The 26,437-nt window shown below is 41.3% G+C and overlaps 1 protein-coding gene across 2 annotated transcripts in view; it reads left to right on the top strand.

The window, feature by feature from the left end:
• Window positions 1-19,773: 19,773 nt before the first annotated feature.
• RADX (RPA1 related single stranded DNA binding protein, X-linked) overlaps window positions 19,774-26,437 on the top strand; it is a 99,866-nt gene continuing 93,202 nt past the window's right edge. Inside the window, exon 1 of one of the 2 annotated variants that reach the window (XM_027534501.1) lies at window positions 19,774-20,480. In XM_027534501.1, coding sequence (XP_027390302.1) covers window positions 19,838-20,480 — 643 coding nt within the window. In that variant the 5' untranslated portion in view covers window positions 19,774-19,837. The remainder of the gene's footprint in view (window positions 20,481-26,437) is intronic. The other variant, XM_027534502.1, reaches the window with a different exon arrangement.

Raw genomic sequence — 26,437 nt, 5'->3', positions numbered from 1 at the left:
CCCATCCCCACCTCCCCATCCTACCCCTCTAGGTCATCATAGAGCACTGGGCACCAGGCTGGGCTCCCTGTATTATATAGCAGCTTCCCACTAGCTATCTATAGTGTATATATGTCAATGCTACTCTCTCAGTTCGTCCTACTCTCTCCTTCCCCTGCTGTGTCCACAAGTCCATTCTCTATATCCGCATTTCTATTCCTGCCCTGCAAATAGGTTCATCAGCACCATCTTTCTAGATTCCAAATATATACATTAATACACAATATTTGTTTTTCTGACTTACTTCAGAAAGTAAGTATAACAAGATCTAGTTTCATCCACCTCAGTTCAGCTCACTCACATTCATTCCTTTCATGGCTGAGTAATATTCCATTGTATATATGTACCTCAACTTCTTTATCTCTTCATCTGTTGATGGACATCTAGGTTGCTTCTATGTCCTGGCTATTGTAAATAATGCTGCAATGAACACTGAGGTACTGGTATCTTTTTGAATTGTGGTTTTCTCAGGGTATATGTCCAGTAGTGGGATTTCTGGGTCATATGGTAGCTTATTCCTAGTTTTTTGAAGAATCTTCATACAATACATATTCTTTAAAAGGGAGGACTCAAATGTACAACAGTTTACCCTTTGCACAACATATGTGTATCTGCCTCAGTTCACCCTTTGTACTAATCAGATACACTATTACCCTATATTAAGTATACTATATCAAATTTTTTAAGGAGATGCAGGCCATAGTCTCTAAAATTAAGTAATTTAGGAGAGTTAATTAACAAGCTGAAGCCCCCCTGCTTTGATTAATCTTGATTGAAGACCAGTTGATCAACATATTCTCTTCTATCATTCATTCTTTATTACCCTTGCTCTTGACCAACATTGGAGCTGGTTTAAGTCATTTACCTTTTGGGACAACCTAACATTTTATCTTCAAGGGGTTTGAGCCCTTTGTTGCCTTGCCATTATGAGTCACTTTTACTGTAATTGTTGTCCATTCACTTCTATCATCAGACATGGAATAACTAAAAGAGATCCCAGTGGATCATCTGAGTGACAAATATATTCTATCCTGCCTCCATTATGAAGCAGAAGCTCTAACTTCTCATGATAATCAGAGATAGTTATGCCCACTAGTATAGTAACTCCTTTCTTTGCTTTCTCCTGTATCAAAATGAGAAGCCTAAAGTTACCACTGGTAGGTGTAGTTTCAGGTTAGGTAGAACCCTTAATGTGTTTCCTGGTGGAAGCATTCCCCGTGAGAAGCAGATTTGTGCATGTAGAAATAAGAAATACAAATTTTGTAAGTGAGTCACTGAGTTGGTTCCAAGACATGCATTCTAGATATTAGAAATGCAATGCTACATATCATTTGTTGATATCTAAGTAGATATTATTCATTGTGAAGGACAATATCCCAACATTGCAAGGTGTTGTCCTCTGTCCGGTGCCTTAGCTGTGCCTTGAACCAGCCATTCAATCAGTTTATTGGACCAGTTAATCTTGAGGTCTACGGTATATTAGAGGACCAATGGGTCCTTGTGGTCTTGTGGCCATTGCCACACCTTCTTCACCATAAAATGGATCCCTTGAATCAGGCATTTTGTAAATTTCACATAATGATGCCAGCAGAGAAAGCAAGCTAAACTCATATCTGGATAAGGTGTCAATTCTGTTAAGAGCAATTCACACTATCCTCCATGGCAGAAAGGTCTGAAATAATCAACTTGCCACCAAGATGCTAGCTTGTTTTGGTAGGTACTCCATGTTTTTGAGCCCATGTATAGCATCCATCCTTACCATCATGGCTATTCCACTTGTAGGCTCATTGTGCAAACACTGAGGTGGCCAAGGATGGAGGCTGGCTGACATGGACAGGACAAGTCAGAAATCAGGTTATTCAATGTTAGGCATCAAATATGTCTGCCACACCTGGACTCAAAGGTGTCTTTGCTAAATGGAGTCACCAGTCTCATATCCATGACATTGCCAGCAGCAACAGCAGCATGTCTTCCATCTCATACACACATTATACATATCTAACAAGTCAATCTAATTGGCAGAAATGAATTTACCATCAGAACTCTAACTGCAGTTAGGAAATAGAATGGAGGTTGAGCTAATCAATCCACAATATTTACTATTATTTATTAGAAATGGATGTATTTTTACCCATCAATACAATTAGCTTATTATTTTGAATTATCTTTACAAGATTTGTGTTAAGGCTATGCTAGTTTCATAAAATTAATTGAATCTCTACACATGTTTGTACAGGTATTATATCTGAACTAAGCATTATGGACTATGAGGGGTATGCCTTGAGGTATGCCTTGAGGGGTATGCCTGCTTCTTGTCTATATAATTTTGGTGGCCTAAGAGTTGTTTTTAAGTCTTATGGCCTAAATTGACCCTGATGACGTAGAATTATTTTCATCCTGGTGGTCCAAGGAGTGGTATAAGTCTTTTTTACAGGCTTATGGTTTAACAGTTCCATTGTTTCAAAAACAGACTTGGTTTCAGTCAGCAACATGTGCCAATAACCACACCTGCACTTCTTATGCAGATGTAGTTTTCAGATTTGCCATAGACTGTTTTTGTTTTTTCTTTCTTGCTCCCATATCGCCCCATTTCTTTAATGTGGATTAACTTGAGGTTGTCAGACTTCTGTGGAAAAACCACATTAAGGTAATCTTTGACCTGAGTATTTTATTTAATACTAAATTAGTCTGATTTTCCCATGATACATTTTAATAATTTGAAACATTTCAATGGGTATTTGTCCTTCCAAAGATCTCTCAATCTTATTTTTTACAGTTTGAGGTTGAAATACAGTTGGATTTTCCAACCATAAACTATTCCCCTTTATTTCTTAAAAAAATTTTTTTGTTGGTGTATAGTATGGCAACCCACTCCAGTATTCTTACCTGGAGAATCCCATGGACAGAGGAGCCTGGAAGGGCTACAGCCCATGGAGTCATGAAGAGCAGGGACATGACTGAGTGGTTAACAGGTTCACATTTTATAGTTGATTTACAACATTGTGTTAGTTTCAGGTGCATAGCAAAGTGAATCGAAATCATTACAGAGTATTGAGTATAGCTCCCTGTGCTTCCTGGATAGCTCAGTTGGTAAAAAATCTATCTGCAATGCCGGAGACCCTGGTTCTCCAGTGGGAAGATCCACTGGAGAAGGGATAGGCTACCCACTCCAGTATTCTGGCCTGGAGAATTCCTGTATAGTCCTTGGGGTCGCAAAGAGTCGGACACAACTGAGTGACTTTCAGTTCACTCCCAGTGCTATACAGTAGGTCCTTATTAATCTATTTTATATATACATATACACAATACTATATATATATATAGTATTGTGTATATGTCAATCCCAGTCTCCCAATATTCCCCTTTATTTCTGCTTGCAAACCAGCTAATTCTTTCTTGAGCTATTTTTGTCAATTGAATTACTCAAGCTCTTCAGAGAAACAGAACCATTAAGATATACATATATATATATATATATATATTATATGTATATATTATAGATAGACGGTGACAGAGAGAAAGAGAAACACACACACACACAGAGAAATTTCTTGTAGGCTTATGCTATTATGGAAGCCATGAAGTCCCTCCATCTGCTATCTGCAAGCTGGAGGACCAGGAAAGCCAGTGATGTAACTCAGTCTGAAGGACTAAGAATTGAGGGGCTGATGGTGTAATTCCCGGTCTGAATCCCAAAACTTAAGAACCAGGAGTGCTGATATCCAATGACCGGGGAAAAAAATGAGTGTTTTGTCAAAGTAGAGAGAGTGAACTGCCCTTTCTCTGTCTGTCTGTTCTATCCAAGCCTTCAACAAATTGATAGATGCCTACCCACATTGGTAATGGTAGTTTTCTTCACTCAGTCTCCTGATTCAAATGCTAATCTGTTCTGGAGACTCCCTCACAGACACACCCAGAAATAAAGCTTTATCAGCTATCTGAGCATTTCTTATTAGCCTAATCAAGTTGACGCATAAAATTAACCATCACACCAATCAAAGCCAGCAACTATTGATGAACAATGCCATCACTATGACAAAGAGTACTAACATCTTATTTTCTAGATTCTTCCCCATATTTTCCCACTAGCATTGCTTTCCAATCTCTTGGAGTTACAAATTCCTTAATTATATATGCTGAGTCTATTGCAAGTTACAATTTCACCACATTTTTGCCATTGAAAAATCCTACCACAAAACCACTTAGCCAATGTCATATTTCAGAGTTTTGTTGTGGCAGTACTCTACTTCCAGTACCAGTTTTCTGAAGTAATCAGGTTATAGTAAGCTAGGGTTTCCCAGGTGACTCAGTGGTAAAGAATTCACCTGCCAAGCAAAATTTTTATCCCTAGGTTGGGAAGATTCCTTGGAGAAAGAAATGGCAATGCACTCCAGTATTCTTGCCTAGAAAGTCCCATGGACAGAGGAGCCTGGCCGGCTACAGCCCATGGGTTTGCAAGGGGTTGGATAGGACTTAGTGACTGAGCATGCACACACATACAAACGTATGTTAACAAATAGTCCTATAATCTCAGTAGCTTAACAGAACAAAAGTATGCTTTTAACTCACACAAATTACTCTATGGATTCAGGTAACTCTCCAGAGTTATCAGGTTTATTTGAATTTGAGAAGCTATAGCATCTGAACACAAAAGAAAGGTGGTAAGAGAGTTGCATATTACCAATTAAGTGTTTTTACCTGGAAACAAAAGATATCACTTCTGTTCACAGCCCCTTGGCCAGAACTCATTAGGTGGCCCTTACCAATTACAAGAACACTAGGAAATATATCCTTGCAATTACGTGGACAGAGGAGCCTGGTGGGCTATGGGGTCACAAAGATTCAGACATGACTAAGTGACTAACACCACACACACACAACATGCATAAAATAGAAGAGAACCAAACATTTTTGAGCTTTCGTAATGTATACTTCAGATACTACCAGAAGCAGTATAGCTTATAGGTAAAGAGCACATCTGGAATCACAAACCTTAAATTCAAGCCCTAGCTTCGCTATTTGCCACCTGACAAATGGCTTAAACTCTGAGTCTTCGTGTAGATAATAATACCTATCTAACTGGATGGGCTTCCCTGGTGGCTCAGTCGGTAAAGAATCTGCTTGCAGTGCAGAAGACCTGGGTTCGATCCCTGGGTTGGGAAGATCCCCTGGAGAAGGGCATGGCAACCCATTCCAGTATTCTTGCCTGGAGAATCCCCATGGACAGAGGAGCCTGGAGAGCTGCAGTCCATGGAGTCGCAAAGAGTCAGACACGACTGAGCAACTAAGCACATCTAACTGGATAAGTGTTTATCTTAAATGATATTATGCTTATACAATGCTTGGCACAGTTCCTGGCACACAGGAAGCATTGAATCAATTCTATATGCTGCAGGGTGCACAATGACATGGTGACCCACTAAGCTGTGATTATGACCATTAACATCTGCAGCAGATAATCTCACTGACATCATGGCAGTACCACTTGTAACATACAGATTATGACAGTTCTCTGTCATTTACCAGTTTCTGACAGACTGGGAAATTATTGACACCATTGCAACCTCTGCAACAGACTAAAGACTATGATGATTGGAATGTATTGACAAGAAGAAAATTAATGTGATAGAGGCTATTTCATTTTGCTGAAACATCATAAATTTTGTAGAACAATGGTCATTTACTATAATCAGGAGCTTTTCCAAAATTACAAGCTAAAATAGAAATTTGAAAAGGAAATACAGAGCAAAAGCAAGCAAATAACACTGAAGAGCCTCTCAAAAGAGCTGTTTGTATCATTCTTTTATCTGGCTTCTGCAAATGCTATATTATCATATCTTCTAAGTAATTTTATCCAACCGTTATCTGTCAGCAATTAGGATTTCTTTTAAATTAGAACCAATCCTTTTAATCATTGTATCACAAAATGTTGACCGTGGTTTTCAAAATAATAAAGTATGTTTAGCAATACAGAGCTCAATAAAATACTTATACCTGAAGATAAATATTTAAAGGTACATTTTTGTGGCATTAATGTAAAGTATTTTTAAAACATAATTTTGTTTGATTTTATCATTTTAATGTTTTGAATTTCGTGTAGGTTTTAAACATACATAAAATTTTAGAAGAGAAATAAACATGTAATTTATCATTAATAGATAAATATTTATAATCAATATTTTACCAGAAAGGGTGCATTGTTTAAAGAGTATGGAAATCACTCTTCTAATTCCAAGTTTCTAAAGTGTGTTCCTCAAAATGCCTCTGTGAAATACCAAATGATCTACGGGTGATTTCAAAGAAAAAATCATGTTTATTGCATCCATTTCACAAAGACTATATACAATGATGGAGAAAGAAATGGCACCCCACTCCAATATTCTTGCCTGGAGAGAGGAGCCTTGTGGGCTACAGTCCATGGGGTCTCAAAGAGTTGGACACGATCAAGTCCATGGGGTCTCAAAGAGTTGGACATGATCAAAGCGACTTAGCATATGCAATAATAAATAAAACTTCATAACTCATAGTATTGGAATGATGTTTGGCCCTTTTGGTGGAAGAAATGTATACTACAAATAGAAATTTTTCTGTGAAATGACTCTAAATTAAACATATGTTTGATGCTCATGTCACTGAATATTCAGGTTTATGCAATATATTAATTTTTCTGGGGCTTCCCTGGTGATCCAGTGGTTAGCAATTCGCCTTGCAATGCAGGGGACACTGGTTTGCTCTCTGATCCGGGAAAATTCCACATGCCTTGGGGCAACTAACCCCATGCACCACAACTACTGAGCCTGCACTCTAGAGCATACAAGCCACAACTACTGAGCCTGCACTCTAGAGCATACAAGCCACAACTACTGAGCCCAAGCACCACAGCTACTGAAGCCTGTGCACCCTAGAGCCCATGCTCTGCAACAAGACAAGCCACCACAATGAGGAGTCCGTACACCACAGCTAGACAGTAGGCCCTGCTTGCCACAACGAGAGAAAGCCCAAGCACAGCAATGAAGACCCAGCACAGCCAAAAAATAAAAATATATTTTTACTTTAAGGTGATAAGTTAATTATAAGTGTTAAGCTTATATTAATAATAAATGATAATAAAATATATTTTAAACTATATATCCATATTAAATTAAAAGTTTTCAAATTTGTATATTTCTTCAATCTGTGATCAAATTTCCTTCCAGAATTATAAAATTAGCCTGTGTTTACTGAAAACAAGTAAATAATATGTTGATCTTATAAAAATATATATAATTTCACCCCTTTTCCTTCTTCACCTGCAAACTCCAGATAACCTTCTATGTATTATTCCACACTTTTCTCATATTCAGTGTGTGTGTATGTATTTAGCTCAATATATCATGAATATTTCTTCTTCATTAACATAGATATAATTCTCTGTAGTACAGAAAAGAGAAGAGATATCTTCTAGCCTTGTCATGTTGTTGAGAGCTTTGATTAGTCTTATAGGATGGGAGGAGAAAATGCATAAAAGATACATGAGCAGTCTGGCCATATTCCAGTGAAGTTCAGTATCCTTGAGACTGGCACTTTCCCTGCAGTTCAGTTATTAATAATATGATCATCTTCCTCCTGTTCCTCTGGCCTAAATAATATCCAACAACTTGGAGGTGAGACAAAATGACAGCCAATGAATAACAAATTATGATGCTTCAAAATTGGGTGGGGGCAATTTTATAAGTAATTTTAATGGGCATTTTCTTGACTACTAAAGGAGTTAGGATACTTTTCCTATCATTATTTATTTCTTTTTTTGTTTCTTTTTATAATATTTCTTTATTCATTTATTTATTTTTGGCTATGCTGGGCATTCATTGGTGCATGGGGGCGCTGAGTGAGGAATACTCTCTAGTTGCAGTGCACAGGCTTCTCATTGTAGTGGTTTCTCTTGTCATGGAGCATGGGTTCTAAAGCACGGACTCAGTAGTTATGGCACATGGACTTAGTTGCTCCACAGCATGTGGGATCTTCCTGGATCAGGGATTGAACCTGTGTCTCCTGCATTGGCAGGCAGATTCTTTACCACTGAGACACCAGAGAAGTCCTGATTATTTATTTTTCTTTTTTTTCTTCTTTTTTTCGGTCATGCCATGCAGCACGTGGGATCTTTAGTTCCCCAAGTAGAGATTGAATCTGTGCCCTTTGCAGTAGAAGTCCTGGAGTCTTAACCACTGGACTGCCAGGGAATTCCCTCCATTCCATTTTTAAAAAGAGGAACCAGGTTTGGAGAGTTTAGGTAACTTGGTCAAGATAAACAAATAGTAAGCAGGAGAATGAGAATTTAAATTTGTGTTAGTCAAATTAAAAGCTAGCTTTGGCTCAAGTGGTAAAGAATCCGCCTGCAATTCAGGAGACCCAGGTTCCATCCCTGGGTCAGGAAGATCCCCTGGAGAATGGAATGGCAACCCACTCCAATATTCTTGCCTGGAGAATTCCACGGACAGAGGAACCTGGCAGACTACAGTCCAGGGGATCACAAAGAGTCAGACACAAGTCAGACACGATTGAGCGACTAACACACTTCAATTTCTAGTTAGTTAAACTGGATGCAAACTATCAGTTCAGTTCAGTTCAGTCGCTCAGTCGTGTCCGACTCTTTGCGACCCCATGAATCACAACATGCCAGGCCTCCCTGTCCATCACCAACTCCCAGAGTTCACCCAAACCCACGTCCATCGAGTCCGTGATGCCATCCAGCCATCTCATCCTCTGTCGTCCCCTTTTCCTCCTGCCCCCAATCCCTCCCAGCATCAGAGTCTTTTCCAATGAATCAACTCTTCGCATGAGGTGGCCAAAGTACTGGAGTTTCAGCTTTAGCATCATTCTATGCAAACTATTGATAGAGAATATATATATATATATATATATATATATATATATTCTCTCTATATATTCTCTCTCTATATATATGTATGTATATTTTGCTGATGCTTGTCTTCTGAGATGTGGTAGGGATGAAAGTGAAAGATCCCCAACCAAAGAGAAAGATGAGTTGCAATTTCTCATAATTCTCCAGAATATAGGCAACTTTGGAAAAGGATAAGGGTACATGAAATAATTTCAACAGCCTAGGGTACCACTTGATGCAAAGAACTGACTTATTAGAAAACCCTGATGCTGGGAAAGATTGAAGGCAGGAGGAGAAGGGGATGACAGAGGATGAGATGGCTGGATGGCATCACCGATTTGCTGGACATGAGTTTGAGCAAACTCCAGGATCTGGGGATGACAGGAAAGCCTGGCGTGCTGCAGTCCATGGGGTCACAAAGAGTTGGACATGACTGAGTGACTGAACTGAGGGGTACCACCAAAGAAACTGGGGCTTCCGGAAAACTGTGTCTAGTTAGAAAAGGAATAGCACGACCTTAACCATGTGTAACCAGATGTTACAACAGCACCAGCACAGATTAGTGATAAGAATTTTATCCAAGCTGTTTAAGAGAGAATACCATTAAGGCTTCTATCTTATGAAGCCAGCCAAGTCCTGTTTTTATGAAAATTAGCAAAACATTCAAGGTCCAGGCTATCCAAGCACATTGAAGACCTCCAGATATCCAGGATTTGAACAACTTAACTACATTAAAAATAACTAGACAGGGCTTCCCTGATGGTCTAAAGGTTAAGAATCTGCCTGCCAACACTACAGGGGACATGGGTTTGATCCCTGATCCTGGAGCATCCCACATGCCACAGAGAAACTAACCCATGCATCACAGCTACTGAACCAACATGCCCTAGAACCTGTGCCCTGCAACAAGAGAAGCTATTGCAATAAGGAGCCTGCCCACTGCAACTAGAGGGTAGCCCGCTCTTGCCGCAACTAGAGAAAGCCCGCGGGCAGCAACGAAGACCCAGCACAGCCAAAAATAAATAAATTAATTAAGTTTTTTAAAATGACCAGACATTCAAAGGCTGATTTGCTAAGGCACAGTAATCTGCCTTATAAATCATATAGCTAGAAACCAACTGTATACTTTAATTTCAAAAGTAATAGCAGCATCGAAACTCAGAATGCTATCTCATACTCAAATTGCATCAGCCAGCATTATGCCTAAGTCTTAAACATTTCATATATGTTAGGGAACAACCTAGTGATTAAAAGCGGAAAAAAATCTCATTGTAATACCACATTTGTTTAATGTGGCCCTTACCAAAGATCAGGGCTCATTTCTAAGTCATTAATTTTCAAACCAGTATTTTTTAGAGACTGGGAAATAAAAGAGCGACTCAACAAGACAGTAAGATTATTTTACTCTTAAATTTAAAAGCCTAGATATAAGCAAATGAGGGCTGGTATGCTGGTATCATGAGGTTATCAGGATATTCCACTAGGTGATTATACCACAACTTATTTATTCATTCTTCTATTATAAATATTTGGGCTGTTTCCAGTTAGGAGTTATTATTAATAATGCTACTGAACATTCTTTTTCACATCTTCTAATGCAGCTATACCACCTGATCTGCCTCTTGAGAAATTTGTATGCAGGTCAGGAAGCAACAGTTAGAACTGGACATGGAACAACAGACTGGTTCCAAATAGGAAAAGGAGTTCGTCAAGGCTGTATATTGTCACCCTGTTTATTTAACTTATATGCAGAGTACATCATGAGAAATGCTGGACTGGAAGAAACACAAGCTGGAATCAAGATTGCCGGGAGAAATATCAATAACCTCAGATATGCAGATGACACCACCCTTATGGCAGAAAGAGAAGAGGAACTAAAAAGCCTCTTGATGAAAGTAAAAGAGGAGAGTGAAAAAGTTGGCTTAAAGCTCAACATTCAGAAAATGAAGATAATGGCATCCAGTCCCATCACTTCATGGGAAATAGATGGGGAAACAGTGGAAACAGTGTCAGACTTTATTTTTCTGGGCTCCAAAATCACTGCAGATGGTGACTGCAGCCATGAAATTAAAAGACGCTTACTCCTTGGAAGGAAAGTTATGACCAACCTAGATAGCATATTCAAAAGCAGAGACATTACTTTGTCAACAAAGGTTCATCTAGTCAAGGCTATGGTTTTTCCTGTGGTCCTGTATGGATGTGAGAGTTGGACTGTGAAGAAGGCTGAGCGCCGAAGAATTGATGCTTTTGAACTGTGGTGTTGGAGAAGACTCTTGAGAGTCCCTTGGACTGCAAGGAGATCCAACCAGTCCATTCTGAAGGAGATCAGCCCTGGGATTTCTTTGGAAGGAATGACGCTAAAGCTGAAACTCCAGTACTTTGGCCACCTCATGCGAAGAGTTGACTCATTGGAAAAGACTCTGATGCTGGGAGGGATTGGGGGCAGGAGGAGAAGGGGATGACAGAGGATGAGATGGCTGGATGGCATCACTGACTCGATGGATGTGAGTCTGAGTGAACTCCGGGAGTTGGTGATGGACAGGGAGGCCTGGCGTGCTGCGATTCATGGGGTCGCAAAGAGTCGGACACGACTGAGCACCTGATCTGATCTGATCTGATCTGGGTAGTGGTTCTTACCTGGGATGTGTTGATCGTCCCAGGGATTGGGGAGTACAACTGGTATTTAGAAGGTGAGGGCCAGATGTTAAACATCCTATAATGTCTGGTACTACCCAGTACAAATAAAGATCATCTCTCCACAAAATATTAATACCATCTTTTCCTTTGACAAACACTACTACTCTTGGGTATATACAAAGGAGTATTTATGGATCATATGGTATATATATGATAAACTTTACAACTAGTGAAAAAATTTACACTGGTTTATTGTTTGACATTCTTTACAACACTTGGCATTCCTAGGCTTTGTTATTTTTTTCCAGTTAAGTGGGTAAATAATGATTCCTTCTTTAGTTGCTTTTGTCTTCTTGCAGTTCTTTTTTTAAAAATTATTTATTTGTTTATTATTTTTGCCTGTACTGGGTCTTTGTTGCTGCATGGGCTTTTTTTCTCCAGTTGCAGTGAGCTGGGGCTACTCTAGTTGCAGCACACAGGCATCTCATTGCTGTGGTTTCTCTTGTTGCAGAGCATGAACTCTAGATGCACAGGCTTCAGTAGTTGTGGCACATGGCTCAGTAGTTGCAGCTCCCAGGCTCTAGAGCACAGGCTCAGTAGTTGTGGTGCATGGGCTTAGCTGCCCTGTGGCATGTGATATCCTCCTGGACTAGGGATGAAACCCGTGTCCCCTGCATTGGCAGGTGGATTCTTTACCACTGAGCCACCAGGGAAGCCCCTGAAGTTCTTGAGGAAGAATCCCTAAATGCTGCTGCTGAAGCTATCCTTACCACAAATAAACTGGAGCACATTTTCTATGAGTCCCAGGATCAGTAGAACATCACTCAAGAGAAGCTATCAGAGAGGATAATGATGCCTTATATGAAGAGGTTCAATATTCTAAGATGAAATGGCAAAGATGAGTAAAATGAATAAGAAGGAGGAGAAGGAAAAGCAGATTCTACAAAAGACACATTCAAGAAAATTAAGATATAACCCACATTATCAAAGAAAATGTTTGTTAATCATATATCTGATAAAGGACTTGTATCTAGAAGATAACAAAATAACAGCCGTTGCTGCTCAGTTGCATCTGACTCTTTTCGACCCTTTGGACTGTAGCCTGCCATGCTCCTCTGTACATGGGAATTCCCAGGCAAGAATAGTGGAGTGGGTTGCCATTTCCTTCTTCAGAGGATCTTCCTGGCCCCAGGATTGAACCTGTGTCTCCTGTATCTCTTGCATTGCAGGTGGATTCTTTACCACTGAGCCATCAAGGAAGCCCCATAAAGACCTCTTTGAGGTCTCAATAATCAAGAAACAACTCCATTTAAAAATAGGTGTGCGAGCTAAGTCACTTAAGTCATGTCTGACTCTTTTGTGACCCTCTGGACTCCCACCAGACTCCTCTGTCCATGGGATTCTACAGGCAAGAATACTGGAGTGGAGCCTTCTCTCTCAACCACCTGGCTCTAGGAGCATCCTGGGCTATATGGCACCTAATGGATGCTCACCGTAGGAAAAAAAAAAAGAATACTGGAGTGGGTTGCCATGCCTTGTTAGGTCACCTGCATTGGCATGCAGATTCTTTACCTCTAGTGCCACCAGGGAAGCCCTAAAAATAGGCAAAGGAGGGCTTCCTAGGTGGCTAAGTGGTAAAGAATCCACCTACCAAACAAGAGATGGGGGTTTGATCCATGGATTGGGAAGATCTCCTGCAGAAGGAAATGATAAAAATAAACAAAGGGAAAATTAAGTAAATAACAAATAAAAACAGGCAAAAGATCTGAATTGACATTCTTCCAAAGAAAATATAAAAGTGGCCAAATAAGCACAATGAAAAGAAGCTAAAAATCATTAGTCATTGCAAAAATATAAATCCAACCACAATGAGATATCCACTTCTATTAGGATAAGATAGCCACATCTATTTTTTTTTCCTTTTATTTTTTTTTTTTTGTTTTTTTTTTAAAATTTTATTTTATTTTTTAACTTTACAATATTGTATTGGTTTTGCCATATGGGAGAGGGAGAGGGTGGGATGATTTGGGAGAATGGCATTGAAACATGTATAATATGATATAAGATAGCCACATCTATTAAGATAAACAAAGACAGAAAATAGCAAATGTCGCCAAAGTTCCAGAAAAATCCCCTTCTCCTCCTGCCCCCAATCCCTCCCAGCATCAGAGTCTTTTCCAATGAGTCAACTCTTCGCATGAGGTGGCCAAAGTACTGGAGTTTCAGCTTCAGCATCATTCCCTGCAAAGAAATCCCAGGGCTGATCTCCTTCAGAATGGACTGATTGGATCTCCTTGCAGTCCAAGGGACTCTCAAGAGTCTTCTCCAACACCACAGTGCGTTACTGCCTAATAATAGTTCCTGGGATACAGAAGCCCGCCTGGCGAGGGGCAGGGCCAGAGAGCCGAAGCACACACGCGAAGCACACACGCGTAAAGTCTTTGTAGCTTCGCGACGGGGCGGAGCCTTACCTGCCCCCTGGGGCCGAGTAACATTTAAGGCTCGAGCGCGCAGTTTCTTATTCTTTTAGCTTCGGACCCGGCAAGCTGGCTTTTGAAAGTGAAGAGGGTACGCAGTCACCTAGCAATGTCTGGTGAGTCGGGTCAGCCTCAGGCTGACCCATCCCAGGCTGGGGTCGATATGCCGCACCCTGAGAGAAATGGGGCTGCGGTCCCAAGAGGTGTGGTCCGACGGGTCGGTGCCTTAGGGCGCCGGTCCTGGATCCAAAAGGTTTTTGAGCAAGTAATAGATTCACCTCGCCGGTGGGTCACCCCATTGGAGGTGGTTCCTGTTGCAGTTTTGGCCGTCCAGAGATACCTGTTAGAGGCTGAGCCACGCGACGTGAAACCTAAACCTCCGCTTTACTGCTTTGATGTGACAATCTCAGACGGGGTGTACCAAGAGAAGTGCTACCTGGACCCCAGCCTGAATTCTCTCGTATATAAAAATATCCTCAAAGTTGGCATAGAAGTGAGAATTTTCAGAGTCTCGTGCATTTACAACGAGAAAAGAATAGGCCAGGGAATCTTGTGCATAGATAACGTTCTCTGTGGGGAGTTGCTGGAGTCTGTTTCTCTAGAAACTCCCTTCAGAAATAGTGCGCACCGAGAGGTCCCCGAGAGACCTTTAAGAGGCGAAAAAAGTCATTACCTGCCCCTGTGGAATAACGAAGATCCGTATGGAGATATCTGGCTAAACAATAAGCAACCAAAGGAGCACGAATTTAACCGTAAGTAATTGGAGGGAATGCCGGGGGGGTTAAAAAATAGTTTTTAGGAATTCACTTTAATGGAAAAGGAAACGAAGGTGTTTGGGTCTTGTTAATTATAAGCCGGGAGTGGTAAGAGACAAGCTTTGCAGGGTGACGGAGACGGTCGCTTAATGAAATTTGCACAGCTTGTGTCTTGGGTTGATTGTGAAAAGGGGCCATTTCGGCAAGTGGCTTGCATGTGGTTTAAATTTAATCTGACGAACGTAGTCTCATTGCAGTCATTGTTCCTCATGTGTTGGTTATACATTTGACGGAGTGAAATTCATTTTAGTTCTATTCCCATTCCAGTCATGGAACTAGTACTTTCTGTGTTGTTGGAAAGATTTGAATTCGGCATAAAAGTTGTAAAAATTTGGGGTTTGCCTTTTTAAACTTTGATTCAAAAAAGGATGTTCCAAAAACAGTCTTAAGCACTGTCTATATGAAGTAGCTTAATTTTTCAACAACTGAATATTTTCACTACTCTCGTTTTAAAGATGAGGAAAATCAATGTGGCAGATATTTGCACCAAATTTAGTGAACTACCAAAATAAACTTCATGTTTTACTTAAAGTATTTTGAATATCTCAGATTGTCCAGATCTGAGGGGAGAGAAAAATTCAATAACCTGAATGATACATTATTGGCTCTAAAAGTCATTTCTCTTACTTATTCTATTATCACATAATTAATCCTAAAACAGGTGTTGATAATGCTTTCAGAGAACACTCACACATACACCTTGATTGTTGATTCTTGCACTTTCAGCAGATTTTCAGAACAATACAAAAGGCTTCCATTGTGTTCTCATAGTTGGTGTATATCTTTATTGTGTATAGTTTTGTAAAAACACACATGGGTGCTATTTCTTCTCAATTCCAATAATTATACAACTACTGAGCACCACTGCCAATATGCATTTTTTATGAATTAGATAGAAAGACCCAGAATGTGATTATGTCATACTGTTATGTATAAATTCCACTGAGTGTACAGTTTAGGGTCGGGAAGATCCCCTGGGGAAAGGATAAGCTACCCACTCCAGTATTCTTGGGCTTTCCTGGTGGCTCAGATGGTAAAGAATCTGCCTGCAATGCAGAAGACCTGGGTTCAATCTCTGGGTTGGGAAGATCCCCTGGAGAAGGTAATGGCTAACCACTCCAGTATTCTTGCCTGGAAAATTCTATGGACAGAGAAGCCGGGTGGGCTACAGTTCATGAGGTCACAAAGAGTCAGACATGACTGAGTGACTTTCACACTTCACTTCACATACAGTTTAGGGGGTGCTGATGGAACATATTTGAAAGATTTAAAAGCAGTTCTTCATGGATAGAGATAGTTGATATTTAATGACTCCTGCAGTAAATCCAGTAAAAACCCACCATTTCATTTATTCATTCAACAATTACTATTGAGCACCTACTATATGCTAGAATATATATATATATATATATATATATATATATATATATATATATTCCCTGTAGTGGAGAGTCAGTGGGAATTACATGTTTCACTTATTTAAAATACTTGGGTGTCTTTTACATATAACAGAAAGAAGTATAGGAAACAATAAAGAAAAATAAATTTCTACTCTCAAAAGGCTTATAGTCTAGCTAAATTAGTGGCTCCTAACAAGGAGTAATTTTGACTCCCAGGGAACATTTGTCAATGTCTAGAGATATTTTTGGTTGTTACAACTGGGAGGGCATCTAGTTGATAAAGGCCAGGAATGTTTCTAGACATCCTCCAGTGCACAAGACATTCTCACAACAAACAATTTTCCAGTCCCAAATGTCAAGACTCTTCAGGCTGAGAAACCCTGAGTTAGGGAGATGAGCTACATACATTAGAAGTTTTGTTTTTAGTGGGATGAATCGAGAGAGTGGCATTAACATATATACACTACTATGTGCAAAATACATAGCTAGTGTGAAGCTTCTGTAAAGCACAGGGAGCTCATCTCAATGCTCTGTGATGACCTAGAGGGTAGGATGGGTTAGGGGGTTGGAGGGAGGCTCACGAGGGAGGAGATATATGTATACTCATAGCTGATGCACATTGTTGTAAAGCAGAAACTAACACAACATTGTAAAGCAATGATACTCCAATTAAAAAAATTGAAAACTGCAAAGCAAAACAAGATGGAATCTAGAAAGATGGTACCGATGGTCTGATGTGCGAGGCAGCAAAGGAGACACAGATGTAAAGAACAGGCTTTTGGACTCAGTGGGATAAGGAAAGGGTGGGATGATTTGAAAGAATAGCATTGAAACATATACGTTACCATATGTAAGATAGCCAGTGGGAGTTTGATGTATGACACAGGACACCCAAAGCCAGTGCCCTATGACAACCTGGAAGAATGGGATGGGAAGGGAGATGGGAAGTGGTTCAGGATGGAGGGAACACACGTATGCCTATGGCCGATTCATGTTGATATATGACAAAAACCATCACAATATTGAAATTAGCCTCCAATCAAAATAAATAAAATTTTTAAAAAGATATCAAAAATGTTTCTCTATCACAGAATCTATTTTTGCTGTTCCCTCCAATTTCAGTGTCTCTTCCCAAGAAGTCCACACACTCACTCCCTCACTTCTTGCAGGTCTCTGCTCTGTTCAATTTCTGAATAGAAAACCCTCCCTTAATCATATTGTATTAATACACATTAACTCCTGCTCCCTCTCCTCACTTTCCCCTTAATATGTTTTTTGGTCTCCAAGGCAAGGCTGCACCTGGTCTAGAGCAGACACTCAATAAATACATGTAGAATTAGTGAATTGGTTAAATATTAATAATGGTAGGGTTCTTCAGCCCAAGCAGTGAGAAGCTTGAGTAAAGGAGCCTGACTACTGTTATCTGCAATGGTCTAGAACAGTGCCTGCCTTTTGGTAGGGACTTCATAAATAGTGAATTAAGAATGATGAAATAGAGAGCCAAGGGAGATTAATATAATCAAGGCATGCTTATTTCTATCTTTGAAAATATTCTTGGACAATCACTACATTCTGTGTATACTGGTGCATCTGGAGATATATAAATATATATAAATTCTCACTATTCTTCTCAGAATTTTCACATTACATTCATTCCCTATACATTCCTTGTAGTTTAGAAATGCAGCTTCTGAAATTCTATATCCTGCCTGTATTTTAAGCCAGATATTGTATAAAATATATTTTAAAAATTGTAAACTAAAGGGAGCCCTTCACAAGCCAGTTCTATAGTTTTCTGTCTTCATTTGCATTTAATCATAAATTCACCCAACCTGCACTCAGTGAGCCACTACAATTATGTGAACGCTAATAGCAAGAGCAGCTAATGTTTATGGAGGATTTTCTGCACCAGGAACTGTCCTAAAGGCTGTGCATACTTTATCCAGTTTTGTTCATACTACCAAAAGCCCAGGGTTCCCAGGTGGCACTAGTGGCAAAGAACCTGCCTGCCAATGCAGGAGACGTAAGAGACACGTGTTCAGTCCCTGGGTGAGGAAGATCCCCTGGAGGCGGGTACGGCATCCACTCCAGTACTCTTGCCTGAGAAGCCCATGGACAGAGGAGTCTGGCGAGCTACAGCCCACAGGCTGGCAAAGAGTAGGACACGATTAAGTGACTTAACACACATGCATGCAATATACGTGAACGTGATAACATGGATCGCCTGTGTACGTGCGTGCTAAGTCGCTTCAGTCCTGTCCGACTCTTTGTGACCCTTTACGCAAGAATCGGAGAAGGCAATGGCACCCCACTCCAGTACTCTTGCCTGGAAAATCCCATGGACGGAGGAGCTTGGTGGGCTGCAGTCCATGGGGTCGCTAAGAGTCGGACACGACTGAGTGACTTCACTTTCACTTTTCACGTTCATGCATTGGAGAAGGAAATGGCAACCCACTCCAGTGTTCTTGCCTTTAGAATCCCAGGGACAGGGAAGCCTGGTGGGCTGCCGTCTCTGGGGTCGCACAAAGTTGGACACGACTGAAGCGACTTAGCAGCAGTAGCAGCAGGCAAGAATACTGAAGTGGGTTACCATGCCCTCCTCCAGGGGATCTTCCCGAGCCAGGGGTCGAACACGCGTCTCTTGCATTGGCAGGGGGGTTCTTTACCACTAGTGCCACCTGGGAAGCCCCCATTTACTTTCTGTCACTGGCCCAAGGGGACTTCCCTGGTGGCTCAGATGGTAAAGATTCTGCCAAAGGCCCCGCCCCACCCCACCCCCAACTCTGAGCTTTGACTACTTGCTTCTGGCTTCCAGCCAGTTCTCGTCACCGTAGCCTCTCGGTACCCTCCCTACTAGAAGTGTCACGAGGGCTCCTCCCCTCCCTCTGGTTACTTTGCTTTGGAAACCCTGGCGACCAGAGCTTTTCCCGCTTCTCCAATCCGGGCATTCCAGCCGGCTCTAAGTTAGAGAACCCGCCGCGCAACCACGTGTGTTCCGTTCAGTTCAGTCGCTCAGTCGTGTCCGACTCTTTGTGACCCCATGAATCACAGCACGCCAGGCCTCCCTGTCCATCACCAACTCCCAGAGTTCACTCAGACACACGTCCATCGAGTCAGTGATGCCATCCAGCCATCTCATCCTCTGTCATCCCCTTCTCCTCCTGCCCCCAATCCCTCCCAGCATCAGAGTCTTTTCCAATGAGTCAACTCTTCGCATGAGGTGGCCAAAGTACTGGAGTTTCAGCTTCAGCATCATTCCCTGCAAAGAAATCCCAGGGCTGATCTTCAGAATGGACTGGTTGGATCTCCTTGCAGTCCAAGGGACTCTCAAGAGTCTTCTCCAACACCACAGTGCGTTACTGCCTAATAATAGTTTCTGGGATACAGAAGCCCGCCTGGCGAGGGGCAGGGCCAGAGAGCCGAAGCACACACGCGTAAAGTCTTTGTAGCTTCGCGACGGGGCGGAGCCTTACCTGCCCCCTGGGGCCGAGTAACATTTAAGGCTCGAGCGCGCAGTTTCTTATTCTTTTAGCTTCGGACCCGGCAAGCTGGCTTTTGAAAGTGAAGAGGGTACGCAGTCACCTAGCAATGTCTGGTGAGTCGGGTCAGCCTCAGGCTGACCCATCCCAGGCTGGGGTCGATATGCCGCACCCTGAGAGAAATGGGGCTGCGGTCCCAAGAGGTGTGGTCCGACGGGTCGGTGCCTTAGGGCGCCGGTCCTGGATCCAAAAGGTTTTTGAGCAAGTAATAGATTCACCTCGCCGGTGGGTCACCCCATTGGAGGTGGTTCCTGTTGCAGTTTTGGCCGTCCAGAGATACCTGTTAGAGGCTGAGCCACGCGACGTGAAACCTAAACCTCCGCTTTACTGCTTTGATGTGACAATCTCAGACGGGGTGTACCAAGAGAAGTGCTACCTGGACCCCAGCCTGAATTCTCTCGTATATAAAAATATCCTCAAAGTTGGCATAGAAGTGAGAATTTTCAGAGTCTCGTGCATTTACAACGAGAAAAGAATAGGCCAGGGAATCTTGTGCATAGATAACGTTCTCTGTGGGGAGTTGCTGGAGTCTGTTTCTCTAGAAACTCCCTTCAGAAATAGTGCGCACCGAGAGGTCCCCGAGAGACCTTTAAGAGGCGAAAAAAGTCATTACCTGCCCCTGTGGAATAACGAAGATCCGTATGGAGATATCTGGCTAAACAATAAGCAACCAAAGGAGCACGAATTTAACCGTAAGTAATTGGAGGGAATGCCGGGGGGGTTAAAAAATAGTTTTTAGGAATTCACTTTAATGGAAAAGGAAACGAAGGTGTTTGGGTCTTGTTAATTATAAGCCGGGAGTGGTAAGAGACAAGCTTTGCAGGGTGACGGAGACGGTCGCTTAATGAAATTTGCACAGCTTGTGTCTTGGGTTGATTGTGAAAAGGGGCCATTTCGGCAAGTGGCTTGCATGTGGTTTAAATTTAATCTGACGAACGTAGTCTCATTGCAGTCATTGTTCCTCATGTGTTGGTATACATTTGACGGAGTGAAATTCATTTTAGTTCTATTCCCATTCCAGTCATGGAAGTAGTACTTTCTGTGTTGTTGGAAAGATTTGAATTCGGCATAAAAGTTGTAAAAATTTGGGGTTTGCCTTTTTAAACTTTGATTCAAAAAAGGATGTTCGGTGATTTATTCCTTAGTTTACATTTAATGAAATGCCATTTGTATACCGTTAACTGTAGCAGTTACCTAAATACTGTTTTTGGAATGTGTGATTTTTGTGGAAAAGCTTGAAGTTCTCATTTTTGTGTTTATTACTTACCACGAACAAAACTAATCTAAGTTCAGTTTCATAAGAAGGAAGTTAACCTGATAATGCTGGCTCCTTAGTCATCAGCCACTGCTCTAAAATATATTTTTATTTATAAGAGATGGAAATGAGCAGAATTATAGGTATGTAGGTATATGGAATGGAGAAGGCAATGGCAACCCACTCCAGTACTCTTGCCTGGAAAATCCCATGGACGGAGGAGCCTGGTAGGCTGCAGTCCATGGGGTCGCTAGGAGTCGGACACGACTGAGCGACTTCACTTTCACTTTTCACTTTCATGCATTGGACAAGATAATGGCAACCCACTCCAGGGTTCTTGCCTGGAGAATCCCAGGGACGGGGGAGCCTGGTGGGCTGCCGTCTATGGGTCGCACAGAGTCGGGCACGACTGAAGCCACTTAGCAGCAGCAACATATTTAGTAGAGTGCCCATTTCCCCATTTTATACTATTGTTTTTAATTATATCTTTAATCTAATTAATTTATAGTATTTCTTTGCTAAAGGCAGTAAATTTTTACCTGCTGTATATTTCAGGTTATTTTCTCCCACTGTGTCTCTGTTCTCTTAGATTTATTGTGTGCTTTTGTGCTTTTTAAACTTTTCTATTCGGTATACTGTGTACACAGTAAAAGAGAAAAATCTTAAAAATACAACTATATATATATTTATGTAACCATCCCCCTAGATCAAGATATGGAGCATTTCAGGAACCCCAAAAATTTTCCTCTTCTGGTTCAGTACCCTATTCCAAAAGTAAACTATAATACGTCAGAGACAGCTTTTTAAAATGTAAGTTAGGAGAATTCCCTGGTAGTCTAGTTGTTAGGACTCCACTTCCACTGTCCAGGTCCAGGGTTCCATCCCTGGTCAGGGACCTAAGATCCTGCAAGCAGAGGGTGCAGGCAAAAAGTAAAATGGAAGTTGGACTGTGCCACTTTCCTGCCTAAACCCCTCCCCAGGGCTCCCCATTGCACTTAGACAAACATCTAGACCACCTACCGGGATCCACGTGGCCCTATGGTGTATGCAAACTCTTTCTGTAAAGAGATGGTAAATCTTTTTGTCTTTTTGAGACTTATGATTTCTGCTGCAGCTATTGAACTTTGCTGTTGTTTATGGAAAGTGGCATAGAAAATATGTAAATGTATGGGTTATTTTATTAACAAATCCTGGCTGCTGCTGCTAAGTCGCTTCAGTCGTGTCCAACTCTGTGCCACTCCATAGATGGCAACCCACCAGGGTCCCCCGTCCCTGGGATTCTCCAGGCAAGAACACTGGAGTGGGTTGCCATTTCCTTCTCCAATGCATGAAAGTGAAAAGTGAAAGTGAAGTCGCTCAGTCGTGCCCGACTCTTAGCGACCCCGTGGACTGCTGGCAGCAGGCTGTATTTGTCCTGAGGACCACAGTTTGCGGAGCCCTGCTGTACACAACTGCAGCCTTCTTACTTCTCTTCTGCACCATGTTGTTTCAGCATACGGGCCGCCATTTTTCCACCCCACCCACCAGCCGCCTTTTTTTTTTTTTCCCCGGCCGCCATTTTTCCACCCCGCCCACCAGCCGCCTTTTTTTTTTTTTTCCGGCCGCCATTTTTCCACCCCGCCCACCAGCCGCCTTTTTTTTTTTTTTTTCCGGCCGCCATTTTTTCCACCCCGCCCACCAGCCGCCTTTTTTTTTTTTTTTTTTTCCGGCCGCCATTTTTCCACCCCGCCCACCAGCCGCCTTTTTTTTTTTTTTCCGGCCGCCATTTTTCCACCCCGCCCACCAGCCGCCTTTTTTTTTTTTTTTCCGGCCGCCATTTTTCCACCCCGCCCACCAGCCGCCTTTTTTTTTTTTTTCCCCTTGCCGTTTTCGGCTCAGACGGTAGTCTGCCTGCAATGCAGGAGACCCAGGTTCAATCCATGGCTCAGGAAGATCCCCTGGAGGAACTGGCAACCCACTCCAGTATTCTTGCCTAGAGAATACCATGGTCGGTAGCCATTTCCTTCTCCAGGGGATCTTCCTGAGCTAGGGATCGAACCTGGGTCTTGTGCATTGCAGGCGGACTTTTTACCATCTGAGCCACTAGGGAAAGTAGAGTCCGCCTGCAACGCGGGAGATGCAGGAGAGAGGGGTTCAGTGCCTGGTTCGGGAAGATCCTCTGGAGAAGGAAATGGTTACCGACTACAATATTCTTGCCTGGAGAATCCCATGGACAGAGGAACCTGGAGGGCTACAGTCCATGGCGTCACAAAGAGCGGGACACGACTGAGGGACTAACACTTTATTGTTATTACACCACTATAACAGAATTGATAACACTCAGAAATTATTTTGTTTTCTTTCTCCTCCCTCTAATTTATAAGATCCTTGGGGGTAAGCACTCGTGTGTGTGTGTTTTTTTTTTCACTGCTGTGGTCTATTTTTCTTATAGCCAGGAAAATGTGTGGCACATAGTAGGCAGTTTAGAAGTGTTCATTGAATAAAGGAATGAATGAAATAGATTATATTAATAGGTTTTCTGATGTTGAACCACTACTGTTTCTACTTGGTCATGCTTGTTATTGTTACCTCTATATATTCAAGTGAATTTGATCCATAAGTTTTGTTATATTTTAGGAAAGTACTATTTCAGTTCAATTTTGATACCAGATTAATTAATATTAGTCTAAAGAATGAGTTAGGAAGCTTTCCTGTTTTTCTGAACTTAGAAAAATAACATGTTCTTTGAAGGTTTGGTGGAATTTACCCCCAAAACTATTTGAACCTGGGACCTTGGGTGAGCATTGGGAGTTCGGAAAATGTTTTCCTTTTCAATTTTTGAGAAAGTAGTAAAACCTGTAACGCTTCTTTTGAGTGCATTTTTGAGAGTTGACATTTCACTAGGAAATCTCATTTCACCTAAATCTCAGAGCTGTACATAATCTACATGTTTTAATCTCTATCTTGTCAGTTACATCCCCTGATATGTTCCTAAAGTTCAAGTCTTCACCCTTTTTCGTGATCAGCCTTGGCAGAGGTTTGTCTACTGTCTTGTTACTCAAAAATAAGACTTTTAACTTTACTAATTAAAAGTCTGTATCAGGGAGATGTTTCTACTTTATTTGTACTGTCCTCTTTAATTATTTTTACATCCTTTGTTCATTTTTTATTTTTGTTTTTGGTACTTCCTTCTAGAGTTGAATGCTTGGTTTATTTATTCCCTTCTTTATTTCTTCCAAAAGCTTTAACAGTTCTGAAATTTAACACAGTTACTGTTTTGGCTGTATACCCCAGGTTTTGAAGTATAGAGATTTTATTTTTACTCATTACTCATATTTTCTGATTTTAAATTTGAGTTTCTGTTTACCCCGAAAAGTTTAGAAAAAGTTTGCTTATTAGCTGTGCAGTTCCTTGTTATACCAGGTTTTAAATTTTTTAATTAGAACATTCCATGTCCTTATTTTAAAATCTATTTTATTTGCCCATTTCTTTGAGAGGAATATTGACTTCTTTTTAGGAAGGTGATTTTGTTCATTTCTGCTTATATTTCTAAAAGTTTTAAGTTTAGATCTTTCAGTAATACGTAAAATTTCATAACTTGAGTATATCTTGGTGGATTTTACACTTAACAACATAGAATTTCTCTTAGTCCCTTTTTGCCTCAAATTATATTTTGTCTAATAGTACTGTTTACCACTTACATGGTCTTTTAGCATTTACAGCCATGATTCTCAAACCTGAGTGGGCATCCACATCACCTCAAAGTGAAAGTGAAAGTTGCTCAGTCGTATCCGACTCTTTGCAACCCTATGGACTATAGTCCATGGAAATCTTCAGGCCAGAATACTAGAGTGGGTAACTTTTCCCGTCTCCAGGGGATCTTTTCAACCCAGGGATCGAACCCAGGTATCCCGCTTTACAAGAGGATTCTTTACCAGCTGAGCCACAAGGGAAGCCCAAGAATACTGGAATGGGTAGCCTGTCCGTTCTCCAGCAGATCTTCCGGCTGCAGAACCTGGGTCTTCTGCATTGCAGGCGGATTCTTTACCAACTGAGCTATGAGGGAAGCCATATGACCTCAGAAATTCAGATTGCTGGATCCTGCCACCAGTTTATGATTCTCAGTACATCTGCCCTAGAATTTACATTACTAACACATTGATTCTGCTGGTGCAAAGGCCACACTTTGATAACCACTGGCTTAGTGTATATTTCTTTGCTCATGACTTTATTTCCATTTTTTTAAAAATGGTTTTTGCCATACATTCACATGAATCAGCCATGGGTGTACATGTGTTCCCCATCCTGACCCTGCCTCCCACCTCCCTCCCTTCCCATCTGTCAGGGTCATCCCCATGTACCAGCCCTGAACACCTTGCCTCATGCATCAAACGTGGACTGGCGATCTATTTCACATGTGATCATATACATGTTTCAATGCTATTCTCTCAAATCATCCTTGTTTTAGGTTTCTCTGCATAGCTAAGCTTTTTCTTTTTTACCCAAACAAATTCTTTTTCTTTCAAGAGATGAAGTTAACCAAGTTACGTTTTATGTAATTAATGATGTTTATACTTATTCTTGCAGTCCTACTTTATTATATGCCATGCATTATTTTTTTTTAAAGTTTATTTATTTTAATTGGAGGCTAATTACTTCACAAATTGTATTGGTTTTGCCATACATCAACATGAATCCGCCACGGGTGTACACGTGTTCCCCATCCCGAACCCCCCTCCCTCCTCCCTCTCTGTACCATCCCTCTGGGTCATCCCAGTGCACCAGCCCCGAGCATCATGTATCATGCATCGAAACTGGACTGGCTATTCATTTCACATATGATATTATACATGTTTCAATGTCATTCTCCCAAATCATCCCACCCTTGCCCTCTCCCACAGAGTCCAGAAGACTGTTCTATACATCTGTGTCTCTTTTGCTGTCTCACATACAGAGTTACCATTACCATCTTTCTAGATTCCATATATATGTGTTAGTATACAGTATTGGTGTTTTTCTTTCTGGCTTACTTCACACTGTATAATAGGCTCCAGTTTCATCCACCTCATTAGAACTGATTCAAATGGATTCTTTTTAATGGCTAAGTAATACTCCATTGTGTATACATACCACAGCTTTCTTATCCATTTGACTTCTGATGGACATCTAGGTTTCTTCCATGTCCTGGCTATTATAAACAGTGCTGTGATGAACATTGGGGTACACGTGTCTCTTTCAATTCTGGTTTCCTCGCTGTGTATGCCCAGCAGTAGGATTGCTGGGTCATATGGCAGATCTATTTCCAGTTTTTTAAGGAAACTCCACACAGTTCTCCATAGTGGCTGTACTAGTTTGCATTCCCACCAACAGTGTAAGAGGGTTCCCTTTTCTCCACACCCTCTCCAGCATTTATTG

This window comes from Bos indicus x Bos taurus, chromosome X, assembly GCF_003369695.1.
Source record: "Bos indicus x Bos taurus breed Angus x Brahman F1 hybrid chromosome X, Bos_hybrid_MaternalHap_v2.0, whole genome shotgun sequence".
Taxonomy (NCBI): Eukaryota; Metazoa; Chordata; class Mammalia; order Artiodactyla; family Bovidae; genus Bos; species Bos indicus x Bos taurus.
This window is presented reverse-complemented; position numbering and strand designations above follow the sequence as displayed.